The sequence below is a fragment of the Ascaphus truei genome, chromosome 11 (assembly GCF_040206685.1).
Source record: "Ascaphus truei isolate aAscTru1 chromosome 11, aAscTru1.hap1, whole genome shotgun sequence".
NCBI classification, from domain to species: domain Eukaryota; kingdom Metazoa; phylum Chordata; class Amphibia; order Anura; family Ascaphidae; genus Ascaphus; species Ascaphus truei.
The window spans coordinates 42976277-42998169 of record NC_134493.1 but is presented as its reverse complement, the minus strand read 5'-3'; the positions used below and the strand labels follow the sequence as shown (position 1 = coordinate 42998169).

General features: G+C 50.5%; 1 protein-coding gene across 4 annotated transcripts in view; it reads right to left on the bottom strand.

Annotated features, from left to right (window-relative positions):
• Positions 1–1553: 1553 nt before the first annotated feature.
• Positions 1554–21893, bottom strand: part of RNF216 (ring finger protein 216) — a 65985-nt gene continuing 45645 nt past the window's right edge. For all 4 annotated transcript variants that reach the window (XM_075565917.1, XM_075565916.1, XM_075565914.1 and 1 more), the window contains exons 14-17: positions 13978–14075; positions 9947–10169; positions 6297–6366; positions 1554–3529 (exon numbers count right to left, since the gene is read on the bottom strand). In XM_075565917.1, coding sequence (XP_075422032.1) covers positions 3210–3529; positions 6297–6366; positions 9947–10169; positions 13978–14075 — 711 coding nt within the window. In that variant the 3' untranslated portion in view covers positions 1554–3209. The remainder of the gene's footprint in view (positions 3530–6296; positions 6367–9946; positions 10170–13977; positions 14076–21893) is intronic.

Genomic DNA, 21893 nt, shown 5'->3' with positions numbered 1-21893 from the left:
GATTGGATTGATGCACATATTAAAGGGGAAACATTTCAAATTAAATAGCAGCAGCTTGGACTGCCGCTTTAAAATCCAATATTGGCTATTGCCAAATACAGAAGTACCTTTGCCATGTGCGAGTCTCAGTGACCGTTACACACGTGGGCCGCTAAGGATGGCATCTTACACAAGCCGCCACAAATTCACTAAGTCACCACGTCACATTTACTGCAGGCCCCCAGAACAGTCATCAGTCTGTCTGAATGTTCAGAAGTTTAAAATTGAGTAAGCAAAGATTACCTTTATATTGTAAGCTCTTTGGATCAGTGCATTTCAATGTAACGTTATTATTGTATCCTTCACACTCCATTGCACTGTGCAGCAGAATATGCTGGGACTGACACAGATAGTCACATCAAGCTATTTGAAATGCAGTCCTCTAAACCCTACAGAGATAGACAGACACTAAATTGCTGTCAGACGTCTGTCCCATTCGCTGGGAAACCTGTAGCCCTTGGTACACTGGAAACACCTTATTTTCAGTCTTCTGCAAACCTTCATTTGGGATTCACAGCTCAAAATGAAATCAGGACGGACTTCCTGTTAAAAGGCATTGGATTCATCTGGAGTTATTTATGTGTTTATTGGACACAGTTTTCCCTACTTTCATTTTTTTATTATAGGTTATTGAAAGGCGAACGCCACATATACATGGCAATTGCTGCAGTGCCACATTATTTCATTCCCTCTCCACCCCCTTGACAGTATCCAATAAAATATTCTCATTTCCCATATAGCATCGCAAGGAAATGACGCTGGATCAGAACCAGCGGACTGTTTTATCTGTGTTTCTCGCTACGGTCCTGCCCGACTTTTAATAGTATTCTCACCTCTCAGAATTCTGGTCAGGAACCAAAATCTGTGTACTTGAATCTATGTATTGTGTGTGGTTGTGTCTCTTCTGGCAGTGTGTTAAGAAAATACATCCATGTGTTTAAAAAGTTGTCTGATTGTCTGTCTATATTTGTCACTGTTTCTATCCAGTCCATCTTAAAAATGAACATCACTTTAGGATTATCAGAAAAACAATGTGTGCGTATATTGAGAGTTCATGAACTCTTGTTATATGGGCTATATAGGAAAGATTGTATATGGAGCATTCATGGACTGTATAGGAAAGATTGTATATGGAGCATTCATGGACTGTATAGGAAAGATTGTATATGGAGCATTCATGGACTGTATAGGAAAGATTGTATATGGAGCAATCATGGACTGTATAGGAAAGATTGTATATGGAGCGCTCATGACTCGTGTTATATGGGCTGTACAAGAAAGATTGTGTATGGAGCGCTCATGGACTGTACAGGATTGTATATGGAGCGCTCATGGACTATACAGGAAAGATTGTATGTGGAGCGCTCATGGACTCGTGCTATATGGACTGTATAGGAAAGGCTGGCCCGGACGGCGAGAGCCGGTACCCGCTTTTTGTTCGTGGCTTTCATCGGTGCAAAGCGAAACTTCCCTTTAATTCTACTTCCCGAAGTTAAGGGGCAAAAAGCAAAAGAAACAATTGCGCAAAAGTTTATTTACAAAAAAAAAAATTCAAATTACATATGATACATTTCGTTTTTTACACACTGGATGTCTTAAACATTTGAATAATATTTTAGCTACAAATGTTTTTTTTTCTTCTTTATTTAAACAAAACAACCTACTCCTTTCTGCCTGTTGTACAGAGCTAGAATTGGTGCACATCACTATTTTACACATTGTTCCCTCCCCCCCAAAGGTTTGGCGAAGTGCAAATTCTAGACGCTGCTACCCCTTTTTAAGGCAAGTGAAAGTTCTCTACTAATTTTCTCTCTAATAAAACCAAACAGGACGTGAGGAGGAATTGTGAGCAGTTTATTAGAAAGGTGCACGTTCCTCCAACGGCTGTGACCACGAACAGACACCGCATGAAGGCTTTCTATAACCTGAATCCACCACACAAAATGCTCTGAGCAGGTCCCCAGGGCTCACATCCAATCAAATTCATGGGAATAAAAATCTCCTGCAGCACAGAGAAGGGATCTCTAACCATATTAAATCAGTTCCCGGATACTGCGACCCAGCCCCACCATCCTCTCTTTTGCAAAAACTGATCACAAAGGGTTAAACTAACCTAGAGATATTTGATGCACAGAGGTTCGCACCACACACAAGTCTGCTGGAAGCTTTTAGATTTTGGGGGGGGAATTGTAATAGCTCCCACCTCCTCCCTAGGATTCATGTATCCCTATCGGGATCGATCCTGTAATATGTGACTAATAATGTTTGTCTGTTCTGGACTCTTCCTCGTCTTAGATCCCAGTTTAGAGCGCTAGCTTCTGCCCCCACCTCCCGCTCCCCCCCACTTTATTTTTGCACTTTTACTAAAAGCTCTTAAATTCCACGTGTAACATGGAACAGAGGTGCCACAACACGTGTGTACAAGAGGGAGGTGCCTGGCTGCCATGTGCATGCTAGGACATTACCGTGGTAGATCGCTCGTGTAGCAGTGAGGTGCATACAGAGGATCGCGCGGGGGTTTGGAAAGGATTCATACACTAATGAGCACATGACAGGGGTTAAGGGAGATTCGTGCTGAAAATCTCTCACCTGCAAAACAGGACAAAGTCATACCACAGATCTTTTTTTTGCAACAGAGCTGCAATTGTAGGCCCCCCATCTCCCACTTGTAGCAGATGTGGCCCCTTGAGAGAAGCTCCTGGCGGGAGTATGGCTGCGCATGATAACCGTTGTAGAATGAAAGGGTACTCGTGGCTCTGGAAGTAATGTGGTTAGGATGGTAGAGAGGCGCAGATACCCTGATAATGCGCAGACAGCATGAACTAAAAACAGTCTCACAACAGGCAGGAGACCCGTCCACGTGTGGCGTTTAACGATAAAACAGACTATCCCCTGCACTGTAATCCCAATCCATCTCCGTGACGTAGGTTGGCACAGCTGAGGCGGCAGGTCGTTGTCCTGGCTTGCACGTGTGCGTTTGTACAAGCACATGTATGTACGAGCACATGTATGTACACGTAAGACTAGACGCGTGTAAATGCCTCCGCTGTGTCCTGTGCTGTACAACAGTCCTGTGAGAAAGACATTGAAGTGTTGTGATGGCACTGCCCCTCACTTCCACACCCCCTACCCCTCGCCCAGAGATCACACTCAGAGCCCGCACAGACGGGTCAGTACCGGTGCTGAGGTTGCGGCCCAAAGTGCATAGGTAAGTTGTGCTCCAGGTCCATGTTGAGGGGAGCGAAGTTGAAGTTGACCCGCATGTTGGGCAGGGGCGGCACATAGGGGGCAGGGATGGGTCCCATGTTCAGTGGGAGGTTATTGTACAGTGGCTGGACAGGGGGCAGTGGAAATGGAGGGTGCACAAAAGGGTATGGGGGGATCTGAGGCTGGTGAAAGTTTTGGGGGACTGCCCTTGCCAGGATCTCTAGCCTGGCCATCTTGGTAGGGTTCTCTTCGACCGGAGGACCGATTCTCTTGCAAGCGGTTTCTGCAGAGAAACCACAAGGGCAGAATGAACACAAACCAAGTAACACAGATTACATTCATGTGCAGGTATACATGAGAAGCACACAACCCTCTGACAGTGGAGGGAGCGGAGGGGTAAACCCCTCCCTTCAGTCTCCTGCTGACCCACAACAAGTTCTACAATATGGTATAGCACCTAAAAAATTCCTTCCTAACCCTAGTCCGAGAACCAGCTCACCGAATTCTGTTTTGCCAAGTAGTTTTTGGGAGGTTTGACGCCACCTTTCATGGTTCTGAGCTCCTCATCAATTCTCCAATTAACAAATAGGTGAAAATACATTTCTGTGGCAGGCTGAAGTTCACACTCTAATGAAGGTCTGTCTGTCTGTCTGTCTGTCTGTCTGTCTGTCTGTCTGTCTGTCTGTCTGTCTGTCTGTCTGTCTGTCTGTCTGTCTGTCTGTCTGTCTGTCTGTCTGTCTGTCTGTCTGTCTGTCTGTCTGTCTGTCTGTCTGTCTGTCTGTCTGTCTGTCTGTCTGTCTGTCTGTCTGTCTGTCTGTCTGTCTGTCTGTCTGTCTGTCTGTCTGTCTGTCTGTCTGTCTGTCTGTCTGTCTGTCTGTCTGTCTGTCTGTCTGTCTGTCTGTCTGTCTGTCTGTCTGTCTGTCTGTCTGTCTGTCTGTCTGTCTGTCTGTCTGTCTGTCTGTCTGTCTGTCTGTCTGTCTGTCTGTCTGTCTGTCTGTCTGTCTGTCTGTCTGTCTGTCTGTCTGTCTGTCTGTCTGTCTGTCTGTCTGTCTGTCTGTCTGTCTGTCTGTCTGTCTGTCTGTCTGTCTGTCTGTCTGTCTGTCTGTCTGTCTGTCTGTCTGTCTGTCTGTCTGTCTGTCTGTCTGTCTGTCTGTCTGTCTGTCTGTCTGTCTGTCTGTCTGTCTGTCTGTCTGTCTGTCTGTCTGTCTGTCTGTCTGTCTGTCTGTCTGTCTGTCTGTCTGTCTGTCTGTCGCAGGGGCGTGCCAACTCCAGTCCTTAAGGCCAGGTCCCTGTTGGTGACGGTAGCGCTGCAAGCCAGTCACTGACCTCTGTTGCTGCAGGCCCCGATGTCTCCTTCTGTGTAGCCTAAGAGCTACCTAACCAGCTCATATGTACTTTGTCACATCTCTGCTCAAAGTTACCAGAAACACCCTTAGCCAGGGGGGGGGGGGGAGGGGGGGCAAATCCAGTCCTCAAGGGCCACAACAGGTCAGGTTTTCAGTATATCCCTGCTTCAGGAACAAGTGGAAAAAATGCAGTGCACTGCCTAGTAAAAAAGGAGGAGGCTCACGGAAGCACAAAAAGCATTTATTTCACTAAAAGATCAGACAAAAGGGCATAGAGCCCGAAACGCGTAGGTGGACACCTGCTGTAGCCATGGGGGGGCTTTTGTCTGATCTTTTATTGAAATAAATGCTTTTTTTTGCTTCCGTGAGCCTCCTCCTGTTTTTCTAGGCAGTGCGCTGCCTTTTTTCCACTTGTTCCTGCGCCTTGCCCTGGTGGACTGCACGCTACTAATCTACTGCTGTGGAATACTCCCCCGGATCCTGGGATTCAGAAAGTGAGTTACATTTGTGGGTTGCCATACCCTTATTTCTCACTGTATGGGACAATGGTTGTACTATTTATTGGTGCCTGTGGCATTAAGTACTAGTCCCCTAAACCATATTATTGTAACCTTATTATATACCACAGCTTATTGGGAGTAGTCCTGTTGCAGACGCTTAAATGTTTAAAGGACTCGTTTATTCTGATGCACTGGCGTTCTACACATCTATCCCTGCTTCAGCACAGATGGCTCAATTAGTTTTAGACAGCCAACTGTGCTGAAGCATGGCTATCCTGGAAACCAGACCTGTTGGTGGCTCTGGAGGACTGGAGTTGGCCACTCCTGGTATACATGATTACTTCTCACTAAGGCCAGGTCCCTGCTGGCTACTGCAGTGCCCGTTGTGGCGGACGCTGCATCGACAAGAGCCGCCCCACAATGGGGCCGGGCCCGCTGCGAGGGGGGGCTGCCGCGCCGCGCCGACAGTCTCTCCTGCTCTCAAGAGGATTGAGATCAGGAATCTCGATGGAGTGCTAGGCCACGCCCCGGGTGGTTCAGCCAATGAGGGCGAACCTGCCTGGTGACGTCACGACCGTGCCCCCGTCACGCCCCCCGCAGACCAGAGAATTCGGCTGCATGCGCCGCCAGCCTCGCAGGCGCGCAGCGCAGGCAGCGAGGCCGCAGCCTAAAGGAACGTGCGCGCACACACTGTTCCTTCATCACACAAAGGGAATCTGGTCACCCTTTAGACTAGGGGTGCACAAACTGGGGGGGGGGGGGGGGGCGCGGCAGTTATAGAGGTCCCGTGCTCTCAGGAATTTAAATGAAATGCCGGGGGACCATGCAAGGCCTCTATAACACACTTGCCTTCACTTCCAACGACGCGTCGTCATGGTAACCTGAAGGCCGTCACGTGATGCCACGTTACCATGGCAACGTGACGTCACATGACCCCGCGCGTCATTTGACACCGGGGCTGAGCGGGGGGGTGGGGGGGTTGGGGTGCAAGGGGACACTATCTGCCTGAGCCTCGTGTATTAATATTGGGGTCATTCTTCTCCCTCACATTATCCCCACAGTTAGAGAATTGTGCTTGCCGAGTTGCCCCCCCCCGGAGGTGGCTGCATACGTTGGTGTAAACTACTAGCTAATATGTGTGAGTGTGTAGCAATAGTAGCAGTAACAGTAATAATAATGGTAGTAGTAATAAATAATTTCTCACCACCATTTTTCTTTTTCTGTTCCTCCTCTGCTTCTTTTTGAATTTCCTGGATTAATTTCTTGTCGTCTTTCTGTGTGGTGAGAAAGACGAGAACACGTGATGATAAATACAATACAGCTCTGGCAGGGAGGGGGGTAATAAAGCAATTATTGGCTCCAAATTCATGCTAAAAACTGCACGTTTCGGGAGCGCAGATTCACAACCTGTCAGGTGGTTAATGAATAAAATAGAACACGACATTGGTTCTGGATAGCCTGACACACACACACACACACACACACACACACACACACACACACACACACACACACACACACACTATTTATCGCCGAGTCCTTCCATGGCAGTACACATGATGGGGTTTATGCCCCTCCTTCCCGCGTGGTACAACCACCTTTGCCAAAGCATTTTAAAAAGGCTCGCCCTACAGAAGATCCCCAGTTATACGTTTGGCCGTGCTACAAAGACTCTACTCAAACTTTATTACATCATAGAGCAGTATATCCCAGCTTCAGCACAGGTGGCTCAATCAGAAGCCTAGTCGAAGATTGAGCCACGTGTGTTGGAGCTGGGGTATCCTGAAAACCTGACCTGTTGGGGGGCTTGAGGATTGAAGTTGACCATTCCTGCTCACAGTACAAATACAGTTTTCAAAAAGAATTAATTTGAGACAGGATAAAAACAGCGCACGGTCAGGCTCGGAGAAAGGTACACATTTCTTACTGTTATTTATCGGCCCCCATGACAGTACATATGATGGGGATGTACCAAATCGGTCCCATTAAGGGTGGGAAGAGCCTGGAACGATTGTTTGCAAAATCTTTCTTCCAAACTTAGACTCCTCAGAGGCCGATACATCCAACTTCTAATGCCCAATGAACATTCTGGGAAAACCATGTAGCAGCCTTACATATGTGTTCTTAGGCCTGTATTATAGTAAGCGCGTGCCTGTCTCCCTATTACAGTGTATTTAGTGCAGACGCGCACACAGCGGTGAGCATTGGGGGGGCGGCAGCTGTGTGGAAATACAAAGACATTTGTATTTTCGAGCAGCGGTCGTGCCATGTGACACTGTGAGACAATCACAGTGAGGCCTATACTTGTGATGTCATGGCCATGCCCCCTAGTCACACACGTCATCATTTGGCCTACACGCACAAAACGCGCGCGCCACCTGCACGCCCAACTTCGTGCAAGCGCTTGCTACAATACAGACCTTATGAGGCAAAGGCATAATTGGCCCACAAAGTAGCTGTGGCCCGAGTAGAATGAGCCTTAAATCACCAACGGACAATCCAGGTGACTATGCTTATAAGCCTCCTGGATATGTCCATTTAGCGATGGAAGAGATAGAGGCAGGGCAGCCGCTTCTGTTTCCAGAGAACAGTACAAACAACCCGCCTCAGCTCCTATAAATCTGAGATTTAACAATGCCATGAGACAAGGTTCTTACCACATCTAAGCAATGCAAATGTTCCTCTCTTCAACCCCTGGAATTTGGACAGAATGAAAGGACAACTATATCCTGGTTCATATGGATGGCCGAGACTAATTTAGGGCGGAACGAAGGTATAGGTAACATAACGATTTAATCCCGGTAAACACTAAAATAAGGTGCTTTACAAGATCCGGCCTGCAATCCCCCAATTCTTCTGGCGGAAGTAAATCGCTGTAAGGAAAACGGCTTTGAGGGTACGCCATTTATCCAAAAGCTGAAGTAATGGTTCTAAAGAACTGAAGATAATGCTTCCAAAACATTGTTTAAGTCCCAAGCAGGCACTTGGGAAGGGGGGCGCACCTCCAGTCCTCAAGACCCCCCCCCCGCAACAGGTCAGATTGTCAGGCTATCCCAGCAACAGCACAGGTGGCTCAATCAGAGGCTCAGTCTTGGACTATCCTGAAAACCTGACCTGTTGGGGGGGCTTGAGGACTGGAGATGAACACCCCTGCAGTAGGGACAAAGTTGAAGTCAGTGTTTTTCAACTTCTTTGAGGAAACAAAAACAAAAAAACACATCAGTGTCATTAGCCGAGGAGGTATTGACGAAAACCCCTAAGGCGGGAACCTGGACCTTATGAGAATTAAAGCCCTTTGTCCAATCCACTCTGCAAAAAATCTAGTATACGAGGAGGCTCTGCTTCCACCAGATCCAAGCCGTGAGACACCGCGATAGACACAGATTGAGCCACATGTGCTGAAGCTGGGATATCCGGAAAACCTGACCTGTTAAGGGCCCGTGAGGACTCGTGTTGTCCACCCCTGATGCACAGAGACTCCGCACAGTGCAGGAAACGTTGTTTTCATGGGGCTTTAATGTGGTAATAGTGAAGATAACAGAGCAGCGAGTGCCGCTGATTGCAATGACACCGTTACAGAGCAGAGGAAGTCTCGTCTCTTTATAGCAAGGTACCCCGGAGGGAGGGTGTGGCGGGGGGGGGGGGGGGGGAGAAGAGAGCAGCTAACAATGAGAGGAAGGTTTCTATTAAATATTTATACCACCCATGCTAGGCAGCCTAGTACCACTTAAAGCAGCAGCGATCACATTAACCCTGTAATGTCCCCCAACCGTAAATCCAACCAGCAGTATTAGTCTTGGGTATTTTGGGTAGGATTCTGTTTATGACACCTGAAGAAGGGACCGTCATGCCTTGGGGACATCAGCACCAGCGCAGAAATTTTATGCTCACCCGATACAACGTATCTTGGTACAAAAAGCAGACAGGAAAAAAGGGTCTCTCTTATAAGATAAGAAATGCAGACCTTCCATATAGATCTGTGGAAGGTTATTCCGTTCTGCAAAGGTTTGGGCAGCGGGGGAATATACGCTCAGCGGCTGTAACGAGGATCGCGGGGAGATGCGCAGGGGTGAGCGGGGAATAAGCGCTCAGCGGCTGTAACGAGGATCGCGGGGAGACCCGCCAGGGAATAAACGCTCAGCGGCTGTAATGGCTACATGCTCCCCAAAAACAGAATACTTGGATGAGGCGAAATAGAAAGTTATCCATTACGGTGTTAATGTAGATGCTGCTAACTAACCATAGTGAGGACTTCAGTTACTCTGTATAGAAACATGTTCAACTATGAGCCTATAGTAAGCAGCTTGCTTCGGTGGCCAACACACCACCTGCCACAAAGGTCATTCCTCTGCCCAGGTAGTTACAGGCCACCAAACCACGAGGCCAAGGATAGAGCCGAGAAGAGTGGTAGCAGGAACTTGACAATCACACGGCTCATACTAACCCCTCCGGAGAGCAGCGGCCAGGGGAACCCTTTGTGCCGAGCTGCTGGTCACTGCAGAACAATGAACAATCAGATGGGCAGAGGACTTTACCCAGCATCCTTATGGAACTTCTAACTTCTGTGGACACACACACACACACACACACACACACACACACACACACACACACACACACACACACACACACACACACACACACACACACACACACACACACACACACACACACACACACACACACACACACACACACACACACACACACACACACACACACACTTTCTGAAAGGTTGGTTCTGGGGTCCAAACGACCACACCCTGCATGTCACAGATATACTGCTGTGTATGGCACGCGCTCCCTAGCTATGCTGTCTAAACCCAATAAGGGAAGTCTGTAGCAAGCTCTTACCGATGGGTCTGTCCACAGAGAGCAGCGGGCACAGTCCCGGCAGGGTTCCCCAGGGGCGCGCGGGTGCTGGCAGAAGTGGTCATACCCGTTGATGGGCTCACGGCAGAGGTAGCACATCTGGGCTCCGCAGCGGCACGACATGCGGTTGCAACCCTCGGACTTGATGAGGCCTGTGGCACATTTGTGGCATTTCCGAATTCGAGCGGCTGTCATCTTCTCCTCACTGCACCGTGGGGGGGGGGGGGGGGGGGGGGGAGAGACAGAGTGAGATGGTGGGCACAGAATAGCACAGTAATTACTATCACGCCTTCCATCAAGGTGCAGGCAGAGGGCACTCGAAGCTGAAGAAAAAGATTCCTCTATCGGATTAGGACGCGTTTCGGCCTGAGCTCGGCCCAAAGCGCGTTGGATATGTAATCCAATCTTTTTCTTCAGCTTCAGGAGTGCCCTATGCCTTTATACTTTTGGATCTATTCAGAACACAGGATCTACTACAGGGATCGACCCCTGGCAGCATTTGGTGCAACACTACTATTAATTCCAGTACAGCGAGTAGAGTTCAAGCCCAACACCCAATTCTTCATTCTATACAAGTGCAGAGCACCTCTCTATATCCATGTACAATAGCATTTTATGTACTGCTTACTGGGACTGCACTTCAATATATATTTATTAGGCAGGATAGACTGAGAAACCTGGCATGGCCTGGGTTACATTACAGTCCAGTTCTTTGTAGCGTGTAAATGTATATTACAAAAAAACACATTCTTATTTTCTGGATAGCTACATGATTACAAATAATAAAATAGGCAGAGTGAAAGCTGAAGAAATGCTGATTACAGTGTTAATTCTGCAAATTCTTTTTTAGATTGGGAAGGTGAACTGCTGCCGGTATTTTACATCCCCACTTTAGTTAGCGGACAGATACCGGGAAACCTGGAGGAAGTAGAAGCACGTTACTTGGCGGATTTCTGTGCCGCTGCCCAGAACCGTGTTGCAATATACCAGGTTTTCATTCATTGTAACGCGGCTGAAGGAAATGATGCCGCCTGTTGCAATGTGGCTCCATGCTTGGGTGGTGTGAAAAAACGATTGTGAAATAAAAGGACACTGCATTATCACAAGACTCTGATGGTACGAGAGGTTGCAACACGCACGGGGGAGAAATCGTACACAAGGACAGGCGGAGGATGGTTTTGTCGTTAAGGAGCCTGCAGAGATGTGTGACACAGGGATGCAGCATGTTGTGACCCAGCTGTGTCCTGCTTTGTGTCACTCCAGGGGAGGAAGTCAAAGCATGACCGCTCTAAACATGCTGGGAGACATGGCTTCTATTTATAGGATGCAGCTTAAAAGGGCCTTGCACATCTGCAGACTTGTGACACCCTCGTTACCAGATTGTATCCCAGGCCCCAAACAAACTGCAGAATGTCTTCGGATTCACGGACTGGATGAACCTCAGCCTTAATGGCCTCCCCTACGTTTTGGTGCTGCTGGCAAAGTGAGATCAAGGGATCTGGCACGGGGCTTTTAAAGGCGGCACAATTACAATACAGCTGCTCCGGTTCCCTTGAATGTTCTGATTTTGGTGTAACAGGGACATGACTGGACCTGCTTTGCCAAAATATGTACTGCTCCGTGCCCGAGTTAAACTCCTGCAGGGCAGCAACTGATTCAATCACATTGTATTGCAAAACCCTACAGCAGGAATATTCCCAAAGGGATCAGATCAGAAGGGGAACAAAAGGGCGTATAAGGACCACAAGAACCCTTTAATGTCATTCTGGATAGATTTAAAGACTTAACATTATTATACGTCAATAATTTGCTAGTATTTAGAACATCTGCACCATGTATATTTCTATTACCTTAGCTTACAAGCGAATTAGTGTGAAACTTCGCTGTCTGAGCAAGTACAATACAAATAGCATAAGCCAGGGGTTGTCAACTCCAGTTGTCAAGACCTCCCCCCCCCCCCCCCAAACCGGACAGGTTTGCAGGATATCCCTGCTGAGCCACCTGTGCTGAAGCAGGGATATCCCGACAACCTGACCTGTTAGGGAGGGGGGGGGGGGGTGTTCCTAACGACTGGAGAGAGCCCCTGGATAAACTGGCCCTTTGCGGGTTGAGTTTGCCAGTTGAAGAGCTGTGCCCTACAGCCTCAGGGCGAGAAACGGGCCATTCCCACGGTTTCTTGCTCGGTGGGACACCCAGAGAACAAGTCTGCACTGAAGGACTTCCATCTCGTACCCCGATATAAAGCCACGCTGCAACCCTTTCCAAAACTTGGACAGCAGATGGCACTGCCGATTTAGGGGCACAGTTACCTTTATAGTATTCAAAAACAAAACACAGCAAAATCCGCCATTCTCTTTCTAATGAAGCGTGGGTGGCATCCCCGATGAAGGACCCCGAGAGGCTCAAATGCTTGTAACATATCAACTACTTGCTGGTCCAACAAAAAGGCATCATACCCCCTCCTCCCTCTCCCTCCTGTGTTACTGCACTTTGCAATGCCATGAAGCCGGAAAGTTATTATTTTTATTTTTTTTCCCCCATTGCATCTATAATAAAAATTTGCTTTCATCAGTTAGGTTTCAGAGCCAAAATGTGCACAGCTCCTAAACACAGCTTCAAATAGAAAATAGATGCTCAGAATGGTTGAAGATCTCTCCCTTTACCCCAGGTCATGCTAGCGAGTGGAACTGCAGACTTTACTTAACTAAAGCCTTATTAGGAGCAGACAAAGGGACAGGAGCTGAATGTGTCCGTGTTAGCGGACTGCCAGCTCCCTCCATGTAACAGGATGCAGACTCCCTGGGAAGTCGCATCACGCCGGCAGGAAGCAGGACTTCCCTTTCCTCAAAACAGGAAGTGTTGTTTCCTCGCATGTGTTACCCCATCTGCACATCCCAAACATCAACCGGGACGGCTTTTATCCAGGGAAATAAAACGCAGCATGCCACGGATTAAAGTGACCGCAGAGTCCTTTGAACGGCCTTGTCCTCCGAGGGATATTTTAAGAAAAGACCTAGAAAATGGAAATAGCCCTTGTGAGCCCATTCACATGTCTCAGACGGGTCCACACCCGGCCTCTCCCCCATTATCTCGTATCATGCAGTGCTTCCACTGCAGCCAGGGATTCTGGGTAATGACATGCAAATGAGCACACTGTCCCACTTTGGGCTTATCTATTTTCAGCATGGAGAACAACCCCTATAAGCTTGTGCCGGCCGCATTACGCAGCTCGGGTTAAAGGACAGACATCACCTTCGGAGTAGAGAAAATGTACAAAGTGAAATATCCCATCACCGACTCTTGGCCCACCCGTCATCCTTCCCCGATCCATCCCGTGTCATTCATAAATATGGCAAATACGTCTCGGGGTGAGCATTGTATTGGCTAATACATTATAAGGAGACGGAGATTTTTTAGTAAGGTCCATCTTAAGGAAAAGGACCCGGGACTCACGCCCCCAGCTCCGTGACCCCGAGAACATGCCCTAAGCTTTGGTAATGGGATGTTCTTAGCGATTGGCTTCGAAGTATTAAGAAGTGTGACCCGTCCCCGCGCCTCATCAGAAGAGGGGACGGAAACCTCTGCCCTTTGGCAACCTGGGGATACGTTTAACTGGGACCCATGTGAAGGATATTTCTACCTGGCCTTTTATAATCCCGTAGATCGTTTCTTCAGGGCTACGCCGCTGTATGCCGTGCGGCACCTCAAACTGCGGGAGCGCTAACTCGGCGGTTCTCAACTGCAGTCCTCAAGACCCCCCCCCTCCCCCCAACAGGTCAGGTTTTAAGGATATCCCTGCTTCAGCATAGTTGGCTCATTCAAAGACTAAGCAACCTGCGCTGAAGCAGGGATTGTTTCAGCCACCTGTGCTGAAGTAGGGACATCCTTAAAACCTGACCTGATGGGAGGTCTTCAGGACTGGAGTTGAGAGCCCCTGGGTTAAGTCCTGTTACATAACTACCCAGGGCGCGGAACAAGGGTAAAATGCGCAGTGATGGGGCGCAGAGACTCACATGGACGTGCGGTACTTGATATCATTGTTCTCTGCCATCTGTGTGCAGGTCAGTTTTATGTGCTCCTTCCACGGCCCCTGACACTTCCTGCAGGTTTCCTGAGGGTGACAAAATAGGAGTTAGGTGACGGGGGGGGGCTCGGCAGCCCCCGGGCTTAATCTCGGCTGCGGGACACAAGAAGCAGGCGTATGCATGTGTATAGCACCCACAATGTATTCTGCACTTTACATAAGAGACAGTACAGGAGATAATATAAATGCAACAAACAAAGTCACACAATAGGAAAGGAAATCCCTGCCCCGGAGAGCTTACAATCTAAGATGTATGATGGGAGACTTGCAGAGACAGCAGGTGAGGGAATAAGTGCTGTAGGTGGCAGTGCTTGGCCACAATGGGTGGTCGGAGTGACTGTGGGACAGTAACCATGAGTCCAGGCTATTGGGGTGCTTCATATAAGAGGTGAGTTTTAAGGTTTGTCTTGAAGGTGCTTGGTGTATACCGAGTGTGAGGGAGTTCAACAGGCAAGGGGAAGTGTGGGAAATGGTTTAAGATGAGATAGAGCAGTAGAGGGGAAAGGGGTAGAGAGGAGACAGTTATGGGTAGAGTGCAGGAGACTAGCAGGGGCATAGTGAGTGAGAGAGTGGATATGTAGGAAGGAGCAGATGAGTGGGGAGCCTTGAAGTTGAGGAGAACTTTTGTAGGTGATCCGACATTTGTTGGGAAGCCAGGAGAGGTATTTAAAGGAGGAGATGAGCAGAGACTGTTCTGGGAGAAAGTGAAATTATTCTAGCCGCTGATGTAGAAAATATACCAGGGTTTGGGATCACCCCGATAATCGTGGTCACTTACATTGTCCCAGTGTGGGGGCCAAACATTGCAATACAGCTACGTCCTTCACCATGGGATGGTCCTGCTAATTGATAATGTCAAGAGCTGGGCGAGTGCTCCAATAAACACAAGAAAGCCCCTCGGAATCCCATGGGCAGGGTTACAAACAACCCGTGTGCCGAGCTGCATTTAACCCCCAAGGAAAGCCGAACACATTTTACATTCCCTGAACATTTAACCTCAGTGCTATTAGGAGTACATCTTACTGTCACACATTTGTAAAGCTATTAAATGAATGAGTACGGTAAAAATTACATGTGCCAGAGAAGGCGTTACTCGGCTGAGCGCTTTCTCTCTTCATTGTGTGGACAGCGCACTGCAAAAAAAAAAATATCTGGTGTGTGATGGATCGGGGGCAGATTGAAGGAGACCATGTGCATCTCTTGGGCGCTGTGTTTGTCAGCAGTTCTACAGATTATGTATTTATTCATGCTCAGGGTGTGGGAGATAGGAGGGGGCGCTGCCAGGGCCTGCAGAGGAGGGGGGGGGGGGTTGGGGGGGAGAGAAGAGGGAGGGGGGGGAGAGAAGAGGAGGGGGGGGAGAGAAGAGGGAGGGAGGGAGGGGAGAGAAGAGGGAGGGAGGGGAGAGAAGAGGGAGGAGGGGAGAGAAGAGGGAGGGAGGGGAGAGAGGGAATGGTGGGGGGAGGGGGTTACTGGCTCTGTGTTCCCTGCAGGTCCTGAGTGAGGTCTGCAGCTCATGTCAGGCTCTGGGAAATCCTTTGTTTCCAGCAGGGTGGGGACTGCAGTCTGCATCTGCTCAGAACAAAAGGACCCTGTGAGCAGACTGCAAACCAGTGAGAGCAGCACAGACTGCAAACTAATATCATGCACACAGCTAGGGCACCCAAGTGTTTTCACGTGTTTTGCAGGGATCCTATTTCACCTCCCTTTTCTTTAGATCTCCTCAAACTGCCCCTTCGCTAAACCCCAAGTTTACTATATCCGAACCCATATCCTCCGCTCTGCACAGCCTCGCCGCTCTGCACAGCCTCGCCACTCTGCACAGCCTCGCCACTCTGCACAGCCTCGCCGCTCTGCACAGCCTCGCCGCTCTGCACAGCCTCGCCGCTCTGCACAGCCTCGCCGCTCTGCACAGCCTCGCCGCTCTGCACAGCCCCGCCGCTCTGCACAGCCCCGCAGTACACACACTTGGAGGATGCACGGCCTGAGTAGGCTGCGAGTGGGATGCCTCACCGTGCTCATGACAGAATAAATGAAGGAATCATCTATTTCTGTGCCGCGGCCCACAGGATTCCCTGCTGATCTGGGCCCATTCAAAGCACAAACACACAGATAAACACGTGATCCTGCAGCAGGATCACAACACGCAGGCCGCTGCTCAGACCTCACAGGCAGGAATCAAGCCACACCGGGTCACCGGCAGAAGTAACCAGCGCAAAAAACCCTAGCCAGGGCTGTCACAGACATACATAGAGTGTTACACACACAGTTTGGGCCTCCTGCAGCCGTGGCTTAAATGTTTTAGCACAGGGGCGCTCAACTCCAGCCCCCCCCCCCCCCCACCCCAACAGGTCAGGTTTTCAGGATATCCCAGCTTCAGCACAGGTGGCTCAATCAGCCTCAGCTTCAGCACAGGATTAAGCCCCCTGTGCTGAAGCTGGGATATCCTGAAAACCTGACCTGTTTGGGGGCGGGGGACTTGAGTACCCCTGTTTTAGAAGATACTTAGGCCAGATCAGCCAGGTTGCAGTCTGAATAATGCAATGTGCAATGTAACATCCTGCGTGTGGGCGCTCATCCCGGCACGCTTCCTGCCATCAGAACCTCATTACGGACTCTAATCAGAGGTGCTGCCACAGAATAGCAATGACTGGATAATACATAAATACATAATACATATTCCCTCCCTGATGAGGAGTCTGGGAGGGTGCAATATGTATGCTGTTTGCTCATGTAACAATGTGCTTTTCATTTGCCTTAAACATGGGAATAACCCCATTCCTGTTAAACACAAGCAGATGTGGCTGTAAAAGTGGGGGGTTTTGTGGCATTCCTCTTCTCAGCCAATACTGACCCCTGCAGGCGAGTACTGGCCATCGCACGTTACATGCCTGCCAGCCCTCTGGGCGTGTGAATGAGCGCAGCGCGCATCAATTGTGCTGATGCAGCAATAATGTGCTGTGTAAATGGAACCAAGAGCTGCAGGAGAGGAGGCGTGAGCCCATCGCACAAAGAGCCGGGACCCCGCCGCGCTGCGCTGGCCCCGTCATCACTCACTGCAGCCTCTGATAAACATGGGGGGTCCCCAATTAGTCACCTACTAATACCGGCAGCAATACAGAGAGCAAATAACACGGAGGGCGGGGGTACATTAAACTGCAATAGTGCCATTTGGGGTACGGTCGCTCGGTCAATGGGAGTTTCCGTGCAATAGAGCCCCGATTGGCACTATTGCAGTTTACTGATCAACTCCCATAGTATTTGAACCTTTGAGAAGAGTACAGGAGTATGAAATGGGAGATCTCATTACGCAGCAAAACCTAAAATCGCCGATTACACATATACATCATATTCATTCGATGTTTGGCTTATACAGCACTGACAGTGTACACACCGCTTTCATAAAATATATGCAGGCACGAGTCCCTGTCCCATTGAGCTTACAATCTAATGTATAAATAAAGACATACAATACAATGTTGGTGCCTGAGGCACAGGGAGGTAAAGGGACTTGCCCTAGGTCACACGGAGTGACTCTTGGCTTTGAACCAGGCTCTCCCTAGTCAGGACTCTAAACATGTGTAAGAGTGTAAGCTCCGCGGAGCAGGGACTCCTCTTCCCAAATGTTACTTTAATGTCTGAAGCACTGATTCCCATAACCTGTTATTTATATTATTTGTTATTTATAAATTGTCGCGTGTATTACTGCTGTGAAGCGCAATGTACATTAATGGCACTATATAAATAAAGACACACACACACACCTTTCTGTCACCATTACAACCCAACCCTTTTCACAGAGCATATTACCAGCTGTGCGAGTCACAACACACCATTGAAAAGCAGTCGGTACAACACTGAGCAAAAAGCTTTTAGAAAGATGGGTGCAGATCAATATCTTTCTGCAGCCAATTTGCTTATTGCACCAGACTGCTTGCAAAATAGGGAACACGGTGTCCTCAGCTGCTCTCTGCAAGCGCATCAAACCCATTTCTAATGCATTGTAAGTCAACAGGAAACGGGGATTATGAAGCAATTGTGAATAATACCCAAGATACTGGGGATACACACAACGCACAGTATTCTGTGCCAGCCATACTGCTGGTTCAGTACACGAGGGCACTGAGTCGCAAACAAAGCCAGCTGCAAATACGAGTCGCTCCATCAGGCTGTGTGTGGGGCGGGGGAGATCTGTGTGTGTGTGTGTGGGGCGGGGGAGATCTGTGTGTGTGTGTGGGGCGGAGGAGATCTGTGTGTGTGTGTGTGGGGCGGGGAAATCTGTGTGTGTGTGTGTGGGGCGGGGGAGATCTGTGTGTGTGTGGGGGGCGGGGGAGATCTGTGTGTGTGTGTGTGTGTGTGTGGGGCGGGGGAGATCTGTGTGTGTGTGTGTGTGTGTGTGGCGGGGGAGATCTGTGTGTGTGTGTGTGTGTGTGTGTGGGGGGGGGCGGGGAGATCTGTGTGTGTGTGTGTGTGTGTGTGTGTGTGTGTGTGGGGCGGGGGAGATCTCTGTGTGTGTGTGTGTGGGGCGGGGGAGATCTGTGTGTGTGGGGCGGGGGAGATCTGTGTGTGTGTGTGTGTGGGGCGGGGGAGATCTGTGTGTGTGTGTGTGGGGGCGGGGGAGATCTGTGTGTGTGTGTGGGGCGGGGGAGATCTGGGTGTGTGTGTGTGGGGCGGGGGAGATCTGGGTGTGTGTGTGTGTGGCAGGGGAGATCTGGGTGTGTGGGGGGCGGGGGAGATCTGGGTGTGTGTGTGTGGCGGGGGAGATCTGGTGTGTGGGGGGCGGGGGAGATCTGGGTGTGTGTGTGTGGGGAGGGGAGATCTTGGTGTGTGTGTGTGGGGCGGGAGAGATCTGGGTGTGTGTGTGTGGGGCGGGGAGATCTGGGTGTGTGTGTGTGGGGAGGGGGAGATCTGGGTGTGTGTGTGTGGCGGGGGAGATCTGGGTGTGTGTGTGTGGGGAGGGGAGATCTTGGTGTGTGTGTGTGGGGCGGGAGAGATCTGGGTGTGTGTGGTGTGGGGCGGGGGAGATCTGGGTGTGTGTGTGTGGGGAGGGGGAGATCTGGGTGTGTGTGTGTGGGGCGGGGGTGATCTGGGTGTGTGTGTGGGGCGGGGGAGATCTGGGTGTGTGTGTGTGGGGTGGGGGAGATCTGGGTGTGTGTGTGTGGGGCGGGGGAGATCTGGGTGTGTGTGTGTGGGGCGGGGGAGATCTGGGTGTGTGTGTGTGGGGCGGGGGAGATCTGGGTGTGTGTGTGTGGGGCGGGGGAGATCTGGGTGTGTGTGTGTGGGGCGGGGGAGATCTGGGTGTGTGTGTGTGGAGCGGGGGAGATCTGGGTGTGTGTGTGTGGGGCGGGGGAGATCTGGGTGTGTGTGTGTGTGTGTGTGTGGGGCGGGGGAGATCTGGTGTGTGTGTGTGTGGGGCGGGGGAGATCTGTGTGTGTGTGTGTGTGTGTGTGTGTGGGGCGGGGGAGATCTGGGTGTGTGTGTGTGTGTGGGGCGGGGGAGATCTGGGTGTGTGTGTGTGGGGCGGGGGAGATCTGGGTGTGTGTGTGTGTGGGGAGCGGGGGAGATCTGGGTGTGTGTGTGTGTGTGTGTGTGTGTGGGGCGGGGGAGATCTGGGTGTGTGTGTGTGTGTGTGTGTGTGTGGGGCGGGGGAGATCTGGGTGTGTGTGTGTGTGTGTGTGTGTGTGGGGCGGGGGAGATCTGGGTGTGTGTGTGTGTGTGTGTGTGTGTGGGGCGGGGGAGATCTGGGTGTGTGTGTGTGTGTGTGTGTGGGGCGGGGAGATGTGTGTGTGTGTGTGTGTGTGTGGGGCGGGGGAGATCTGGGTGTGTGTGTGTGTGTGGGGCGGGGGAGATCTGGGTGTGTGTGTGTGTGTGTGTGTGTGGGGCGGGGGAGATCTGGGTGTGTGTGTGTGTGTGGGGCGGGGGAGATCTGGGTGTGTGTGTGTGTGTGGGGCGGGGGAGATCTGGGTGTGTGTGTGTGTGTGGGGCGGGGAGATCTGGGTGTGTGTGTGTGTGTGGGGCGGGGGAGATCTGGGTGTGTGTGTGTGTGTGGGGCGGGGGAGATCTGGGTGTGTGTGTGTGGGGGGGCGGGGGAGATCTGGGTGTGTGTGTGTGTGTGTGGGGCGGGGGAGATCTGGGTGTGTATGTGTGGGGCGGGGGTGATCTGGGTGTGTGTGTGTGTGTATGTGTGGGGCGGGGGAGATCTGGGTGTGTGTGTGTGTGGGGCGGGGGAGATCTGGGTGTGTGTGTGTGTGTGTGTGTGTGTGGGGCGGGGGAGATCTGGGTGTGTATGTGTGGGGCGGGGGTGATCTGGGTGTGTGTGTGTATGTGTGGGGCGGGGGAGATCTGGGTGTGTGTGTGGGGCGAGGGAGATCTGGGTGTGTGTGTGTGGGGCGGGGGAGATCTGGGTGTGTATGTGTGGGGCGGGGGTGATCTGGGTGTGTGTGTGTATGTGTGGGGGCGGGGGAGATCTGGGGTGTGTGTGTGGGGCGGGGGAGATCTGGGTGTGTGTGTGTGGGGCGGGGGAGATCTGGGTGTGTGTGTGTGGAGCACAGGAGATCTGGGTGTGTGTGTGTGTGTGTGTGGGGGGGGGGGCGGGGGAGATCTGGGTGTGTGTGTGGAGCACAGGAGATGGATGTGTGTGTGTGTGTGTGTGTGTGTGTGTGTGTGTGTGTGTGTGTGTGTGTGTGGGGCGGGGGAGATCTGGGTGTGTGTGGGGCGGGGGAGATCTGGAGGTGTGTAGGGCGCAGGAGATCTGGGGGTGTGTATAGGCCTCGGCATGGAAGCAAATGGGCGTCAGAGAGTCAGGGAACAACTGGAGCATAAATATAATTGTCAACCAGGCATTGAAAGCAGTGACAGTGGCATGGAGGGGTGTCTTACATAACCCTGCTATCACAAGACTAAGGTCATATTTCCAACCTTGGGGTCCTCTATTGGGAAACGGGAGAGATTACAGGGGAAAGAAATTCCTTGAAATGTGCTTGTGCGCACGCACACACAACCCACACACACGTGGCTGCAGAGATATAGGATCCCGGTCACACAACCCACAGGAATATCCCTCACTCCTCCTCTCCGTCTTGATTTCACATTCCTTGCCGACAGTTTACTTTTCTGTTTAAACATTTGCACAGAATGTTGTTCAAGTGCCTCCTTTGTTCGGAAGACTTCACGCCATTTGTATCAACACATTACACATGTATATTTTTGTTTATATAGCACAAATCCGGCACAAATACCAGGCTTTGTAATATAACACACAAGTAAAAACAAGGCGGGGAGAGGAGCATTTCATGCCCTGAAGAGCTTACAGAGGGGAAGTTACAAGGGATGTGGAATGAAGGAGAAGAGAGGTGGGGGGGATGGGGGACGGGGACGGGGGGGGGGAGAGATGACGGCACATTATTATACGTGACAATACTAGTCAAAATCTGTGCAGAATTAGCTGTATTTTGGAAAAAGTCAGTTTGTTTAGGTGACCATCCCCAAGTCGAACCTTAAAAAATAATTGAATATGTTGTAATGGGGGTGGGGGGGGGGGGGTGTATAATTTATTTTAAACCCCACAGTTACGGTTTTGAATTAACAGAGTTTGATAAAAGCTTTTATCTGAATGAGCACATAACAGGTTAAACCCTCACTCACAACCACGGCACACCCTTCTTACAGTGAAAAGGTTAAACCATGACCCACCCAAACGCTGGAACCCCCCCCATGCTTCCAACACAGGACACCCCCTCCCCACCACCATGCCGGACACCCCCCAATGCTTTTAAACACTGGACACCCCCTCCTAATGCCTTGCTGCTCTCTCTAGCAACAGAGGACTGTAGGAAGCAGAGAACCTGT